Source organism: Medicago truncatula, chromosome 5, assembly GCF_003473485.1.
Source record: "Medicago truncatula cultivar Jemalong A17 chromosome 5, MtrunA17r5.0-ANR, whole genome shotgun sequence".
Taxonomy (NCBI): domain Eukaryota; kingdom Viridiplantae; phylum Streptophyta; class Magnoliopsida; order Fabales; family Fabaceae; genus Medicago; species Medicago truncatula.
The window spans coordinates 39,511,357-39,526,031 of NC_053046.1; the positions used below are offsets into that span (position 1 = coordinate 39,511,357).

Consider the following 14,675-nt stretch of genomic DNA (forward strand, 5'->3'; position numbering starts at 1 on the left):
ATTCTAATTTAGTTGTGTTATATTATTGGTAGTCATTTTTATGTACATTAACTATAGCTTGCTCTCGCTCCGATGTTTTTGAATGAAAGAGATTTGGAGAGGGAGAAATCATTTGTATTTCAAACATTATGGAATGGAAGATTGCGACTCCATTAAAAGTGATGGCATTTTCCTAGAAACTACCTCATATGATTGTATACCATGTAAAGTAAACTTAGCTCGTAGATGAGTACTATTTGGGGGGACCGTGGCAGAATACATTATTTGTGAGAGCATCCGGAAACAATTTTACATCTGTGTTTGCACTGCGATTTTGCGTTTGTAGTTTGGTTTACTCATGTTATTTTCTGTTGGATGGTTTTGGTTTTGGTTCTACCTTCGTTTTTCTGAGTAAAATTTTATTTAGTTTTGACCCATGGATTCATGGTCGTTTTTGTGACCGAAATGATGGAAAGTAAAAAATGGTTGAGATTCCGAAGAACCTAACATATATCAATTTTTGGGTTGAACAATTCGCGACCAAATTATGGATTATCATATGTCCTTTCTCTTGAGAAACAATGAAGAGTTAAGAAAAGAAAATGTGAGCTTTGATTTAAAAAAAGGGAAATGCTAACAAGTGCCCTAAGGCAATTGATACGAAGTTTAAAGTGGAAGGTTTGTCTTATAAGTTGTGTATTTAATACATTGAAACATTAAAAAGTAACTTTTTTAACATAAAATTCATGAATTATTTCCTTTTTTGAATCCTTAACAAGGGCACTTGTTAGTAAGACCCTTAAAAAAATAATCAGATTCATCTTATCTGCAACAATTTTAAGTTGATTGTTTCATGCTCGGGGAAGAGACATCAAAGGAATTGTTCCTGGTTTGTCCCCCGATCGACAAGCAGTCTTACAACAGTCGGTGAATTCGAAACTATGACCTTCGCGTCCAATCCTCAGAACCAATCATTTTACCAATGTGTTGGGAATATAGTTTGTTCCTTAGTGATGTTGGGAACCAATAATTTTACCACTTGGGTTGCCTAGTAGTGTTTACCGTGTGACCTTGGAGTATACTCCTCCTCAAAGTCTCACGTTCGATTCTTTAGTTTAACTTCTTAAAAAAAAAAAATCTTGGTCTAATTGTCTAGAAAAAAAGAAGAAAAAACTCAAACATTATCCTTATGTTGGTATATTATGTATTATTTATTTTTGAGATGTAGATCTTATTCTTTTTTTATTTACTTTTTTTGTGTCAAATTGACTTGATATTTTATATATTAAAAACTATTTTGTTATTTCAAAGACAATTTCTATTATTTTCAAAATACAACAACTTAAATATAAAATGTATCGGGTTATTTCAAACCCCAAAAACCCAAGCAATGGGTACTAAACTCAAAACCCATGACCCAACACAATCGGGTTTTGACTCTCGTGAGTGAGTGAGTGATGATGTAATAAGATTGTTTGTCTTACAAAATCCAGTGAAATAAACCGTACAGTACTTTCATTTTTTTTACTTACAAAAACAAACTGCGCCAAAGTTATAAACTTGAAAGAGAGAAGAAACAAATTAGAAGAAGAAGAAGAAAAATGGAAAATCTTGTTAACTCTTTTTCGGTGTTGGAACTTGATGCTGACGATAGCACCATTCAACCTCTTTCTCTTCCTTCTGGTATTATTCAATCTTCACTTCTTTTTTATTATTAGGGTTTCAATACTGTTCATGTTTATTATACAAATCAATCAATTTATTTTTCTTTTTTCTGTTTTCAATTACAAGAAATGTATTTCATGTCTACCATGCTGGGTGTACTTCATTTTACTGCTCAAATGCTTTAAAAAAAAAATCATTTTTTTACTTTGGTGAATCTTTGAAGAACCAACACCAACACGACACTGACACATGTTTGATCTGAAGTGTCGGTGCTACAGAGTTTGTGATTATTGTAATTAAGCATGTGCTTCGTGTGTTGCGGAATTTAAGATGCACAATTATGGTATGGTAGATTAACAACAATCGAGCCTTATCCCACTAGGTTCTAGAAAAGATAGAAAATCTTTATTGGCGTGATTAGATAGATCCTGATCAAAATAGGTGAAAAACTGCAATACCAAAGTTTTTTTTTTTTAATCGACTGTTGCTTGTAACCAGAAGTGTATGTTCGCATGGAGGGTTTTGGAGGGAAAGGAAAGGATGGTATGATTTTTCCGTTTTGAATTATGAGAGTTATGTAAATTTGATAAAAATGACCAAGGCACTAGGACATTAAGCTTTATGATAAAATGTCATTCTTTCCGGTTCGTTCTGAAATTATCAAATTGGAGAATAGGTTTTTGAAATGAATATTTTACGCTTCTTTTCCCTCTAAACTCCTCCATCCAAACATGCTATAAGTAGTTAAATAGGTGATTTGGTATACGTGTTCCAGAACCTAAGTGGGGATGCAGGAAGAAAAGAAACAGCATTTATAACCTTCAGTGAATCTGATTTCAGTTCCTGGGAGATCATTGCTCAATGCAAGATTCTGTTATGCAGCCAATTAAACAACTATGCTTGGTAGTTTTTGCGTCGTTGAGTCATCAGTGAGGCTAATCTAGTTGTAATAATGCATCTTCTTTAGCTATATTGTTACCTATGCTTATGTGTTACCTCTTTGCCTGTCATTTTTATGTAAATTAATAACCAGTTCTAAAATTTCTGGACCAATGCTTACATGTGGTTGTGTTATTATTATGTTAATTCGTAAGTTTGTAAAGAAGCAGCTGCAATATACTTTCTTGGTGCAGGTAGTAGTGGAAAGAAAGCTAACGGCAAAGCTTTACCAGTGAAAATTGAGAAACAAGATCAACACAATCCATATTTGTCTGATTACAGGTTACCTCTTGTCTGGATTGACTTGGAAATGACTGGTGAGCAAGTAGAATGTGTTACTTCGAGAGTGGCAAAGCTCTCGATCAGTACATTGAAACTTCTGGTTAAATCTTTTGTGTGTTTTCACTTTGCAGGTTTGAATATTGAATTGGATAGAATTCTGGAGATTGCTTGTATAATTACAGATGGAAACTTAACCAAATCAGTGGAGGTATATAATTATTTGATGTTACATTTTGCATGCTTGCTGTTTTTTATTTAGAGGATTGTCTTCTTGCATCAGTATATTTTGAATGACATTCTACATTTCCAGTCTCTAGCCAGTAACTTCCCTGTTTTTTTAACTTATTTCCTCTGTTTTTCTATGGGAAAACTTGTTTAATCCATAACTCACCTTGCTTGACATTCATGTGCTTGCAAGCTAGAAGTTGTTGTGTCATACCAAGTGTTAGTAGAGCTTAAAGCACCAAATGATCCTTCAATATGTTTTACTAGTTACAATTTGATTTGCTACAAGTTAAAAGGCTGGAATATTGCTATTAAAATGGCACAACTATTGATAAAATTTAACATCACAAAATTGATGTTCCTGGCTTCTAGATTTGAAAATTATTAAGAAAGCTTCTGAAAAATTGATATGTAGATATTAGTTTTAACTTATACAAGAAGTTAATTAAAAAAACTCATAGTCGTAGTTAATGTACTTTTCTTGTAATATTTCTTTTTTTTTTAAGTGATTGAAAAGCTAATCGACAAAGGCTCTAAGTATAAAATATAATCGACAAAGACTCTAAGTATAAAATATGTGCTTTTTCATTATAAATTTGAAATATTATTTATCAGGTTTTAACTAGTGATCATATTCATAGCCTCCACCCTTATTTAAAGAAGGAGGGGAAGTGTTACTAGATCAAACGTTTGTAAACAGAATCCCTTGGTACTAGATGGAAGTGTTAATTGCAGTTGATTACATATTTATCTATTATATTTAAGTAAAAAACTGATTTAGTATGGATGATCACCTTGGATTGTGTCTGAAAGAAATTATCTACTATTTTAGGGTCCTGATCTGGTCATACATCAAACTAAGGAGTGCCTTGACGGGATGGGAGAATGGTGTAAAAGTCATCACGCTGCTAGTGGTAAGTAGAAGTTTGATGCTTATGTTAATTTGCATTTTGATTTGTTGGTTCTCCTTAACATTATTAAATCCCTTTCTTTTTCCTGTTGAATTGAATTTTGAAGGTATTGACTAACGGTTTTCAATGAATGTAGGGTTAACAAAAAAGGTGCTTCAGAGTACAATTAGTGAAAGAGAAGCTGAAGAACAGGTTTGTAGTAACTATACCATACCATGTAATTGACATGCTCTCATTTCGTGGGAACTTACATTTCTATTTTAAATAGGAGCAATATTATCATATATTTTCAATGAATTTAAAAATATTGTTCTCTCTTTCATATAGATAGAATGAGACAGATGAAATGGCTAAGCTCATCTATTAGGATTGTATAATCCCAGCATCTATGCATATAGATGGGAATTGAGTTCTCATTAAGTTCATAAAGAATACTGGCGGGACTCAGTCCCTGTTAGGGAACTCTTGGCGGCTATTAGACATTAGTGTTATTGTTCCTATCACAGAACCTGTTATCTTCCCTCTCTAATGATTCACGGTGTTAGAATGAGTATTTGAAATAAACGTATTATTAATTTTACAGTTTACTTGGCCAGTTTGTGATCCCATGTTAAGAGCTAATTACATTTACAAACATATGCGATTTCCAAATTTCTTCCTAAAATCATCAATAAGAGATAATCGTTTCTCTACAGAATGTGGCAGATCTTGTACTTGTCCATAGCTGTTAAGTGTTTGCAAATGTAACTTAAACAGCTGGGATTTAGTATCCTACTCCTATATCAAGCCAATTATGTCAGTCATTGCAAATCATATTATGAGATAATGGTTTGGCTACCTTTTTCCCGTACATCGTCCCTTGATCTGTGAGGCAACTGATTAAGTTTCTATTTTGCAGGTTATTGAATTCGTTAAGAAACATGTTGGAGGTACTTACAAACCTCTCTTGGCAGGAAATTCGATATATGTGGATTTACAATATATGAAGGTATCGAGGCTACCATAATAAAGTAGTCGATAGTGTACTTGTGAATTTTATGTTTTCATATTGTTGAAGCATCGATTAACGTGTTGATATGGTCATCTGTAAATTCTTGGTATCATCAGTTTTATTTGAGACCTACTATTCCTATGTTGAAATGTTTCATGACATGTCTTAACTTCAATTTCGCAGAAATACATGCCAGAATTGGCGGGGATCTTCTCTCATGTGGTTGTTGATGTTAGTAGTATTTCAGCTCTTTGCATTCGCTGGTATCCTAAAGGTGAGAAATTAAACCTTTCATTGGTAATTAGTGCATAGCCTTTCAAAAGATGAGAAACAAGGCCATAGTTGGTTTCTGGTTATATGGTCCTTGTTTATTGATTCTTTCTAGGATTAAATATAGTGTCTTTACAAAAAAAATATTCATTTTTAGTCCTTTTGAGAATACAAAAATTGTGTACTTATATGTAAAGGATTATGAATGATTTGTGCAGATCAGAAAAAAGTACCTACAAAACAAAAAAGGCACAGAGCTCTGGATGATATTAGAGAAAGTATTGAGGAACTTAAATACTACAAGGCAAACATTTTCAAGCCAAAGGTCAAAAAATGATAGTATTGCTAACAAGAAAACATGTGAATTTTGACAAGTGCAAATCTCATTGTTATGAAGTGTATTTTTTGCAGTTATTGCACACTCACATTTAAAATTATAGAGAACTCTGACATTTAAAATTAACTCATTTCAGTTGTTGTACAATCATTTTATTGTCTATTACAGTGCCCAAAAAAGTGTTTTGCTTATGCTAAAGGCGATGATTTTGAAATCATATACCAGAGATTGAACAACCAAAGACATTGGTACACATGATTTTTTGTTTTAATATTTTTGGCAAAGGCTGTTCACAGGTTGCACCAATGATAGTTTTTTATTTTGACAAATGAAACAATGATAGTTAAATTTATATTTTAACGAAAAGTGAAATTTCAGTTAAAACAAAAGTTAAAATTTATATTTATATCAAAATGATTTGCAATATAAAGAACAACATTAAAAAGGTTGAAGATAAATTTTATAGATAATTTTTTCTTTTTTTATAGAGATGACCAATTTTATGTATATAGACATAGAATTTTGTAAATGTTATTTTGGCAAATCTAGACATTCCCGCATATAACTGAAAACTAATCATTCAAGATACTGTCGGTGCAACGAGGAACTATTTTTAAGCTGAGTTACTCCACTCAAAAGTATATCCTTGAACCTATTTGCTTAAAGGATTCAAGCTCTTTTCACTGAGATCAACTTATGTAGGGGTGTTCAAAACCGAACCAACCCAATAGAAAAACCGCAAACCGAACCAACCCAAATCGAAACCGCAAAAAACCGCACTTGGTTCGGATGAGTTCGGATGACTTTTAGACTGAACCGCGCGGTTCGGTTCGGTTTGCGGTTTGCATCTCAGCAACCGAACCAAACTAAACCAAACCGCAAAAATACTCAATGTTATTAAACTAAGTAATTACTGTACTAGCCCAATACCAAAGTGAACCCAAGCCCAAGCCCAACACTATCCAGCTATTCATTTCATTTCAGTATTCGGAGACTCATTTCAATTCATTTTCCTTAGGGTTTCTGGCTGCGTACCTCAATCTCTCCCATAATCCAAATTCCATCTCCCATATAATCCAAATTTCATCTCCTTTAATTCGATTTTCCCATTGTTGCATCATCAGGTTCGATTCTAATTCCTTTCCATCTCCTTCAATTCATTTCCAATGATGAATTTGTTTCATTTTCTTCCCAATAATTTGATTCATGCTTATGTTTCTTCTTAATTTTACCTATTTTAATATAAGTTGTGTTTGAATTTAATATGGTTAGTTATAATTTTACCTGTTATGACTATATATGATTATATGTTATCGAAAAAAGGAAAAAAAAAAAAGAAAAGAAGACGAAGCTCTCAATTATACGACTATATATGACTATATATGATATGATTATATATTTAAGATCTTATGTTGATAATTTTAAGAAAATTCATGTGTATCTAGATTCTAGACACTACAGTAGTAGACGGTGATATTGCAATTGTTTCCTTGGCCTATTTTAGAAACTTTATTTCACTATTTTGTATTGAATTTAATATGGTTAATTATAATTTTAACTATTTTGATTAGTCATATAATTATATGTCTATATCTGAACTATAAAATTATATGTTGTCTATATCTTAGTGTACTTAGCCTTTGGAGCATTTACTATTTTGTGAATTGTATAATTATACTGTGAATTTGTACTCAAGACAACTTGTCCAATACCACACTGCAGAAACTACACAATATTCATTTTTTACTGTCATTCATGAGTGCCATTCATTTTGAAGTTTAGAATTTTCTACATACAGCTGTTTATGATTTTTGTTTTTTAACTTTAGATATGACTATCGATAAGGAAGTGAGTTCTAATGCAACCTTTAATGCTTTAATATCCACATACGAAAATCAGGTAAAATTGCATAATAAGTTGTTTATCTTATTCGCTGCCTTGTTGGTATTTCTTAATTGAAAATAACATGTTATTCATCTTTTTAGCAGGCTGAAAATACTCTATCACAAATGCCTACACCAGAACCACCCCAAACTATTGATTTGGACAAAGATCAAGGTGACAATGTTCAAAAGAAAAAGAAAAGGAAAGTCAGAGAAGCAGCTACAAAGAATGTTTCTAATGCTGATGATCCTAATGCTGAAGATCCAGGTAAAAGAAAACCTTGTAGACCTAAATCTTGGGTTTGGGATCATTTTATAAAAGAAAAGGGTCGGGCTATGTGTAAGTGGTGTAAAAATGCATCTTATGCTGCTGATTCACACAATAGTGGAACCTCCAATTTATCAACTCATTTAAGAAAACAATGTAAAAAATTTCCCAAACATCTTGATCCTAACTATGATCCTAACCAAACCATTCTTAGCCTTCAAGATAGTAAAGGAACCAGTAGTAATAGCACAATTGTTGCTGTCCATTTTGACGTTGATGTGTCTAGACAAGCTTTAGCTAGAATGATAATTGTGGATGAGTTGCCTTTTTCATTTGTTGAAAATGAAGGATTTCGTTATTTTATGAGTGTTACACAACCTAGACTCCCGCTTCCGGGAAGGCTTGCAATTGCTAGGGACTGTTTGAACCTTTACACTAGTGAGAAACATAAGCTAAGAAACATGTTTACTAAAGCAAATCAAAGTGTTTGTCTAACAACTGATACATGGACATCTGTGCAAAATATTAATTATATGGTTCTAACTGCACATTTCATTGATCAAGATTGGAAGATGCATAAAAGAATTCTTAATTTTTGTCCAATCACATCTCATAAGGGGGAGGTAATTGGAAAAAAGTTTGAGAAGTGTTTGGAGGGTTGGATGATAGATAAGGTTTTCACCATCACTGTTGATAATGCTAGTTCAAATGATCTTGCTATCTCTTACCTGAAAAATAGGATGGAGGATTGGAATTCACATCCTTTAAAAGGGGAGCATTTACACGTTAGGTGTTGTGCCCACATTCTTAACCTTGTTGTAGGTGATGGGTTGAAGTCAAAGGACATGCACTCTTCAATTTCCAAAATTAGGAATGCGGTTCGATATGTTCGTGGGTCAGCTAGTCGTTTGGATAGGTTTAAGATATGTATTAAAGAAGCTAGGATACAAGACAAGTCTACAGTGCAGTATGATTGTCCCACTAGGTGGAACTCCACCTACCTTATGCTTGAAAGTGCATTGAAGTTTCAAAAGGCATTTAAGAGATTAGGTGAGAAGTGTGTTGAGTATGCGATGTTGGAAGGTGGTGTTCCAAATAACGTGGATTGGGATAATGCTAAATGTTTTGTGAAATTTCTGAAGTTGTTTTTTGAAATCACTAAGAAGGTGTCAGGTTCAACTTATGTAACATCTTCTACGTATTTCATGGAACATTGTAAGATATTGGGTGGATTCAATGCTTGGATGGGATGTCACAAAGATGACCCTATACTTGCAAATATGGCTACCAAAATGACAGCAAAATATAGCAAGTATTGGGGGGACGTCGCGAAGATGAATATGTTGGTCTTTATTGCTGTAATTTTTTATCCTCGTCGTAAGTTCCAATTTATTAATTGGGGATTGAATAAGTATTATGAAAAGGAAGTTGCTGATTCTTTGTGTGATAAGGTAAAGGAAGCTTTAAACAAAATGTTTGAAAGCTATAGTCGTTTCTCAAATAAAGGCCAAGCAGAAAGTGTTTCACAAGAAATAGAAGGTTCATAATTTGTTACAGAAGATGTGGATGATCAATTTGAGAAGGATATGGATCAAGATCCGAATTTGAGTCAAACTGAAGTGGATATCTATCTCTCAGAGCCTAGGGAGAAGAAAAATCCTGATTTTGACATCTTGAATTGGTGGAAGGTGAATTCCACCAAATACCCTACTCTTGGTCTAATAGCTAGAGATATATTGGCTATGCCAATATCAACTGTTGCTTCGGAGTCTGCTTTTAGCACTGGGGGTAGAGTTCTTAGTTGTTATAGGAGCTCTCTTACTTATGTAAGTTGGAACCTTAAAAACAATAAATCTGACTAGCTCAAACTGATTCATACAAGGGATTTTTAACCGATTTTCAATCAATTCGATCTATTTTTTATTTATCGATTCTGAAACCAGTTGGTAATTTGAATTTGAGAAACAAAATACTAGTTCTCAAGCAACCAACCAATCCAGTTTTTCACATCTTAAAAAGCATTTGTTGGCAACCTTGAATTAACCAAAAGAAGAGAGAGCAACTAAGAAACACAAAAAAGAACGTTCTACATTATATCAATGTATTGAAAACCTGTCTTAAAAAAAGTATCGAAAACCCTCTATAACATTAAACTGCACTGTTGCATGGGAATTGAATTGATCATGTTCATCAATTAATACATTGCTAAGACGGTGGTTGCATTCAACTCAAAACCTCAACCCAATTAAACACTAAGAAATTCTATAAGCCTTTAAACCGTGACTTCATTCTTCTCAAAATCTGGCATTAACAAGTGACATAATCCACAGATGACGCCAATAACTTGAGCAGAAACCAAAAAAGTCATCACATAAAAATCAACTTTCTCGATTCAATGACACCTGCACGCATCAACACCACAAACGACAACTTTTAACAGAACAGAATGCAAGAAGAAATATAGACTTAGGCCCTGTTTGGATGAACAGCTTAATTAAGCGTTTATAGCATACACACTTGTTTTTGTCTATAAGCTAGTTCTATAACAAAATAAAATAAAGTCAAACCGTTTTCATAAACTATCATGGAAAACGTATGGAAATAAGCAAACATCAATTTATGGAAATAAGCTAAACCAACTTATGGACATGTCATAAGCTGTTTCCGTAAGCTCTCCAAAACAATTTGTCAAGTGCTTGAGCCAGCAGATAAGCACAAATAAATAAGCTAATCTAAATAAGCCCTTAAAACAATTTAAATTACTATTTTCTCCTTCAATGTTGTGGCAGAGGAAAAATATGGTACATAATATTTTTACCTGTTATATGCTACTTCGCTGGAAACTTGACTTCACAATAACCTGCTGAGATTCTTGATAAGTAGTTTCAAATTCTTTTTGGTACTTTCATCACCAGTAAAACCCACCATATCAGAGGTAATATTCTGCAAACATACAACCAAAAAAAAACATGAGAATTTTTTTTCTTCACAATAATTAGATTTAATCAGTTTTGAAATTAGAGTCAAACCTCAATGTTCTTCAAGGTAAATATAAGTGTGTGTATGGACTTCTGGATCAGCTCAGCGTTCTCATTGGTCATAATCGTTGAATGTGCCCTTCTGAATACACAACGGGAATATTTCAATTAGTTACCATGTTTCAAGAGAGTTGAATTAGTCATCATACTTAGAGAATGATCTAACTATCAATGTGAAATACACAGATTTTTGAATCGGTTCAATTCTCACAAGTTGCATATTAGGATAAACATAATAGGTTAATGATTTTTCTCATGCAGTGGATGTAATAATAAGAGAACTTCATGTGAAATTTCAGTTTTAGGGTCTTCAACTGAACAGGTTACAAACGCGCAAATCTTATCACATACGGAGACGTGCTTATCAATATACGAATGGCAACTGATTTAAACTTAGGATGAGGGCATCTGTGTTCTCGAGCAGGCCACACAACCTCATATTTTTCCCATTAAATCTCTGACAAGTCTCCTCAATCATAATTTATATCAAGAGGTTATTGAGTTTGTCACATCCCCTACACAAAGGACAATGCGCTACATAGCTACATACATGTATGCAATTATGCATGATAGCCAAATTAGTCGTACAGAGAAGCCATTGGTGTTTAGGCAACTGACCTCAAATCATCAGAAGCTAGGGTAAGGCTTCGGGTCAAACTCTCAACTTCCTTCAATAGGCCGCTATCACGGACCTCGGCCAACAAAGGTTGAACATCTAGAGCCATGGCTTTCATCTGAGGCATCACTACATCAAAACGAAAATACGGGCATGAGAATGCATCATATAGTAAAGGAATAGAGAGATGACACATGACTACCATAAAGCTGCAGACACATATTTAGACACCATTATCATTTTTAATAACTCATTTTACGGCATTAATGAGCATAAAATTCTTATTTCTAAGGCACTAATGAACAATCTTTTATCAGTTTAACTCCTACCAAAGTCAAAGATTATGTCCAAGACATCACCAATAGAAGTTAGGGTAAGAGAGGCACATGGAAGAAACTATTTCTTCATTCATTACCATGCATTAATCCATTTTCTATTGGCATGAAAATTGTCTGAATCAACAATACGATCAAGAGAATTATTTCCACATGCCAAGAACAGAAGTAAAGTAACATCACACCTGTGTAAGAAGTGGTCTTGCTTCTTCCATAACAGCAAAAACTCGTTCAGCCAATGAGTAGCTGTTGACGATACCAATTCCCTCTACATCTCGTCCAAGACGGGTATATATTCCCACCATTTCATCCAAACTTACTCCTTGGTGACCCTTGATCTTTTCTCTATCGCACACAATGAGACCTTCTTTAGCACATTTTTCGTCAAGAGGACCAACTGAAGGTGTCGGAATTGGATCACGAGGATTGATGTCGATTTTAGTTTCCATCAAAAGACCTGACTGGTTAACCTCAACGAATGAGTTCTTTGGTATAATTGTTTTATCGTCTTCTATCTGCAAATTGAAAACTTACGTTTAATAGAATCCAAAAACTAAAAATGAAAGTCAAACCAACGCAAGATTATTATTAACACTTGGATATTAGAGCATGGTTATCAAATCAAGATTCTAACCGTGAATCGAATCTTATTATGAAGTGTAAGATACATTGTCAGTTTGTCAAGAAAATAAATGCTATTTTTAAGTAAGAAACAAAAGACATAACAAAATTATATGTTGGTATATCATAGTGAATCGGGATTCATCGCAATAAATTGGGATTCACAATGGGATTCATGTCCAAATAGATACACACTAGAGATTCGTATTGATTGGTTTCAATTTAGCATCAATTGAGACACTAGTCACATGTATCATAGGATATTTATAACCATGTATTAGAGTCATCAATGAAATTATGGTACTGAAACAAACCTCGACAACTGCCTCAATACTTTTCAAGGAAGGATTAACGCGAATGACATTGCCAACAGTGACCCCTCTGATTCTCACAGGTGTTCCGGTGCTTATACCACAAGCTTGAGCAAACTCGAAAACTGCCGTGTACTTTCTGAATTTGGAATTTATTTGGAATGCTCTCAACCAAGCCATACTGAGCACAAATAGTATCGTACCAGATACCAAAAATAGTCCAACCCCACCTTCCCAGACACTATTACGACCGAACCCAAAATCACTTAATGGAACCAGTGTTTGCTTCCAAATACGTCTAGGAATGTCGAATACAACTGAAAGTGGATTCTTTGTTTCTGAACTAGATGACTGTTTTTTGACATTGCCTGTATCAGAAGATATAGCTCTAATCTTGTTGATTTTATTCCGATTTCGAATTGAAAGCGGCGCGAACTTTAATGAGTTGCCTGGTAGAGAAATCAGACATGAAGAAACAGAAGTTGGCAACGATGAGAGATGGATTGCAGGGTTGCCAACCATCTTCAAACCAACCTCCTTGCTCAAAACTCAGAAGTTCTATCTATCAAGGAAAAAAAGTTTTGATCTGCAGTAACTGCACAATTGAACTAGAAATCAAAATCATATAAATCTTAACCAGGAATGAATTCATAAAAATTGAAAAGGGGGACAAAAAGGTAAACCCAAAATAACATTAATCAATTATTTAATTCCAAATAATCTAATAACAAAAGTAATTTAACACAAAAAAGAATTCAAGAAACAAACAACAACCAACCCTTATCCCACTAAATAGCGTCGACTACGTAGATCAAATTAAATTACGTCATAATGTTCTATCATAAACCATACTTCGATCCAAATTAATCTCTATATCTTCTTAATAGTTTCTCTTATAGTTCTTCTAAGTCTTCATCTAACTCTAGTGATTCGATTGCCCTCCATCTGGTCTACCCTCCTTACTACATAATCAACATTCAACATACCCAAACCACCTAAGCCTATTTTCCACTGTCTTTTCTACTATAGCTGCTACCCCAACTTCCTCTCTAGTCTCTAATGTCATTTCTAAACCTATCTCGTATAGTCTTACCACACATAATTAGCCAAAATAACATGAATCAACTATTTAATTCCAAAGATTCTAATAACACGAGTAAAAAGATTACACAAGATGAATCCATTAAACAAACCAAATCCATGAAGATAGTCATAATAACAGGGTTAGGATTAAAAATTTCACCTTTTCCATAATGTGAACATTAGTATTATAGCAGAAATGAAAAAGGTAGCAATTTGAGACCAAATTAATAGTGGGTTTGAGTTCTAATTATCACCCTAATCATGATCCCAGGAAAAATTAAAATTGGGTTTCATGTAAAAATGCTGCAATTTCAGAATGATGAATAAGCATAAAGGTATGTATGATATTGAAGGTAATGAAAATCATGAAAAGTTGATTATTTTGGATGAATGAGTTTAGAAAGAAAATTGAAGACCCAATTAGAGAAAAGAATGAAATTGAAGTGTAGAAAAGAGTAGGAGTGTGAAAGATACGTACTTTAGAGTGTTGATGGAAGGGAGAGAGAGAAATCTAAGAAGCATGAATCATAGACATCACCGAATCGAAGAAAAACGTGCAGCAGACAAAAACGTTGTAGTTGTAGTTACTTTCGAATATTCTCATTCGGATTTGTTTTGTTGGAATGGGAAAAAAATAGTTTTGGTTTAAACCAACCTTTGACCTTCAACTTTGAGTAAGCTTGTCATTTTGGTTCTCTAACTTTAAAAATAACACTTTTGGTCCTTCATCATTGTAAGTGTTTATAAACACTTTCTTTTTAACATTTATCCTCTTATTAACTAAAATTCATGTGAGTCTTGCATTTTAAAAATGAATTTGACATAAAATTGTGAGACTCATATTAGTTTTATCTAACAAAAGGGTAAATGTTTGAGAGTTTTACCTAAACGTATCGGCCAAAAGTGTTATTTTAATAGTTA

The 14,675-nt window shown here is 33.5% G+C and overlaps 2 protein-coding genes across 4 annotated transcripts; one reads left to right on the plus strand and one right to left on the minus strand.

Annotated features, from left to right (window-relative positions):
- The first annotated feature begins 1,474 nt into the window (after positions 1-1,474).
- LOC25494927 (oligoribonuclease) lies at positions 1,475-5,813 on the plus strand. Its single transcript, XM_024783586.2, has 8 exons — positions 1,475-1,662; positions 2,778-2,900; positions 2,997-3,073; positions 3,923-4,004; positions 4,138-4,193; positions 4,900-4,989; positions 5,176-5,266; positions 5,481-5,813. The coding sequence occupies exons 1-8, from the start codon at positions 1,581-1,583 to the stop codon at positions 5,597-5,599; spliced, it is 720 nt and encodes a 239-aa protein (XP_024639354.1). The 5' UTR covers positions 1,475-1,580; the 3' UTR covers positions 5,600-5,813.
- Positions 5,814-9,818: 4,005 nt separating this feature from the next.
- Positions 9,819-14,433, minus strand: LOC11429359 (protein TRIGALACTOSYLDIACYLGLYCEROL 2, chloroplastic). 3 transcript variants are annotated; one of them, XM_003617096.4, is made up of 7 exons: positions 14,233-14,424; positions 12,675-13,266; positions 11,925-12,254; positions 11,407-11,522; positions 10,780-10,870; positions 10,569-10,693; positions 9,819-10,152 (listed from the first exon to the last, which is right to left on the minus strand). In XM_003617096.4, exons 2-6 carry the CDS (start codon positions 13,191-13,193, stop codon positions 10,601-10,603), a joined length of 1,149 nt encoding a protein of 382 aa, XP_003617144.2. In that variant the 5' UTR covers positions 13,194-13,266; positions 14,233-14,424; the 3' UTR covers positions 9,819-10,152; positions 10,569-10,600. The 3 variants fall into 3 exon arrangements, with proteins under 3 accessions (XP_003617144.2, XP_024640241.1, XP_024640242.1); XM_024784473.2 differs by lacking the exon at positions 14,233-14,424 and adding an exon at positions 13,915-14,136; XM_024784474.2 differs by lacking the exons at positions 9,819-10,152; positions 10,569-10,693; positions 10,780-10,870 and having other exon boundaries at positions 11,407-11,533; positions 14,233-14,433.
- Positions 14,434-14,675: the final 242 nt, after the last annotated feature.

What these genes read in the sequence shown, in the direction of transcription:
- LOC25494927 (XM_024783586.2), top strand. Translation starts at nt 1,581, where the DNA reads ATGGAAAATCTTGTTAACTCTTTTTCGGTGTTGGAACTTGATGCTGAC. An exon ending in ACCTCTTTCTCTTCCTTCTG is followed by an intron (nt 1,663 to 2,777) that starts GTATTATTCAAT and finishes TTCTTGGTGCAG; the next exon opens with GTAGTAGTGGAAAGAAAGCT. An exon ending in ACTTAACCAAATCAGTGGAG is followed by an intron (nt 3,074 to 3,922) that starts GTATATAATTAT and finishes CTACTATTTTAG; the next exon opens with GGTCCTGATCTGGTCATACA.
- LOC11429359 (XM_003617096.4), bottom strand. Translation starts at nt 13,193, where the DNA reads ATGGTTGGCAACCCTGCAATCCATCTCTCATCGTTGCCAACTTCTGTT. An exon ending in CTAGCTTCTGATGATTTGAG is followed by an intron (nt 10,871 to 11,406) that starts GTCAGTTGCCTA and finishes TTGTGTATTCAG; the next exon opens with AAGGGCACATTCAACGATTA. An exon ending in TTACCTTGAAGAACATTGAG is followed by an intron (nt 10,694 to 10,779) that starts GTTTGACTCTAA and finishes GTATGTTTGCAG; the next exon opens with AATATTACCTCTGATATGGT.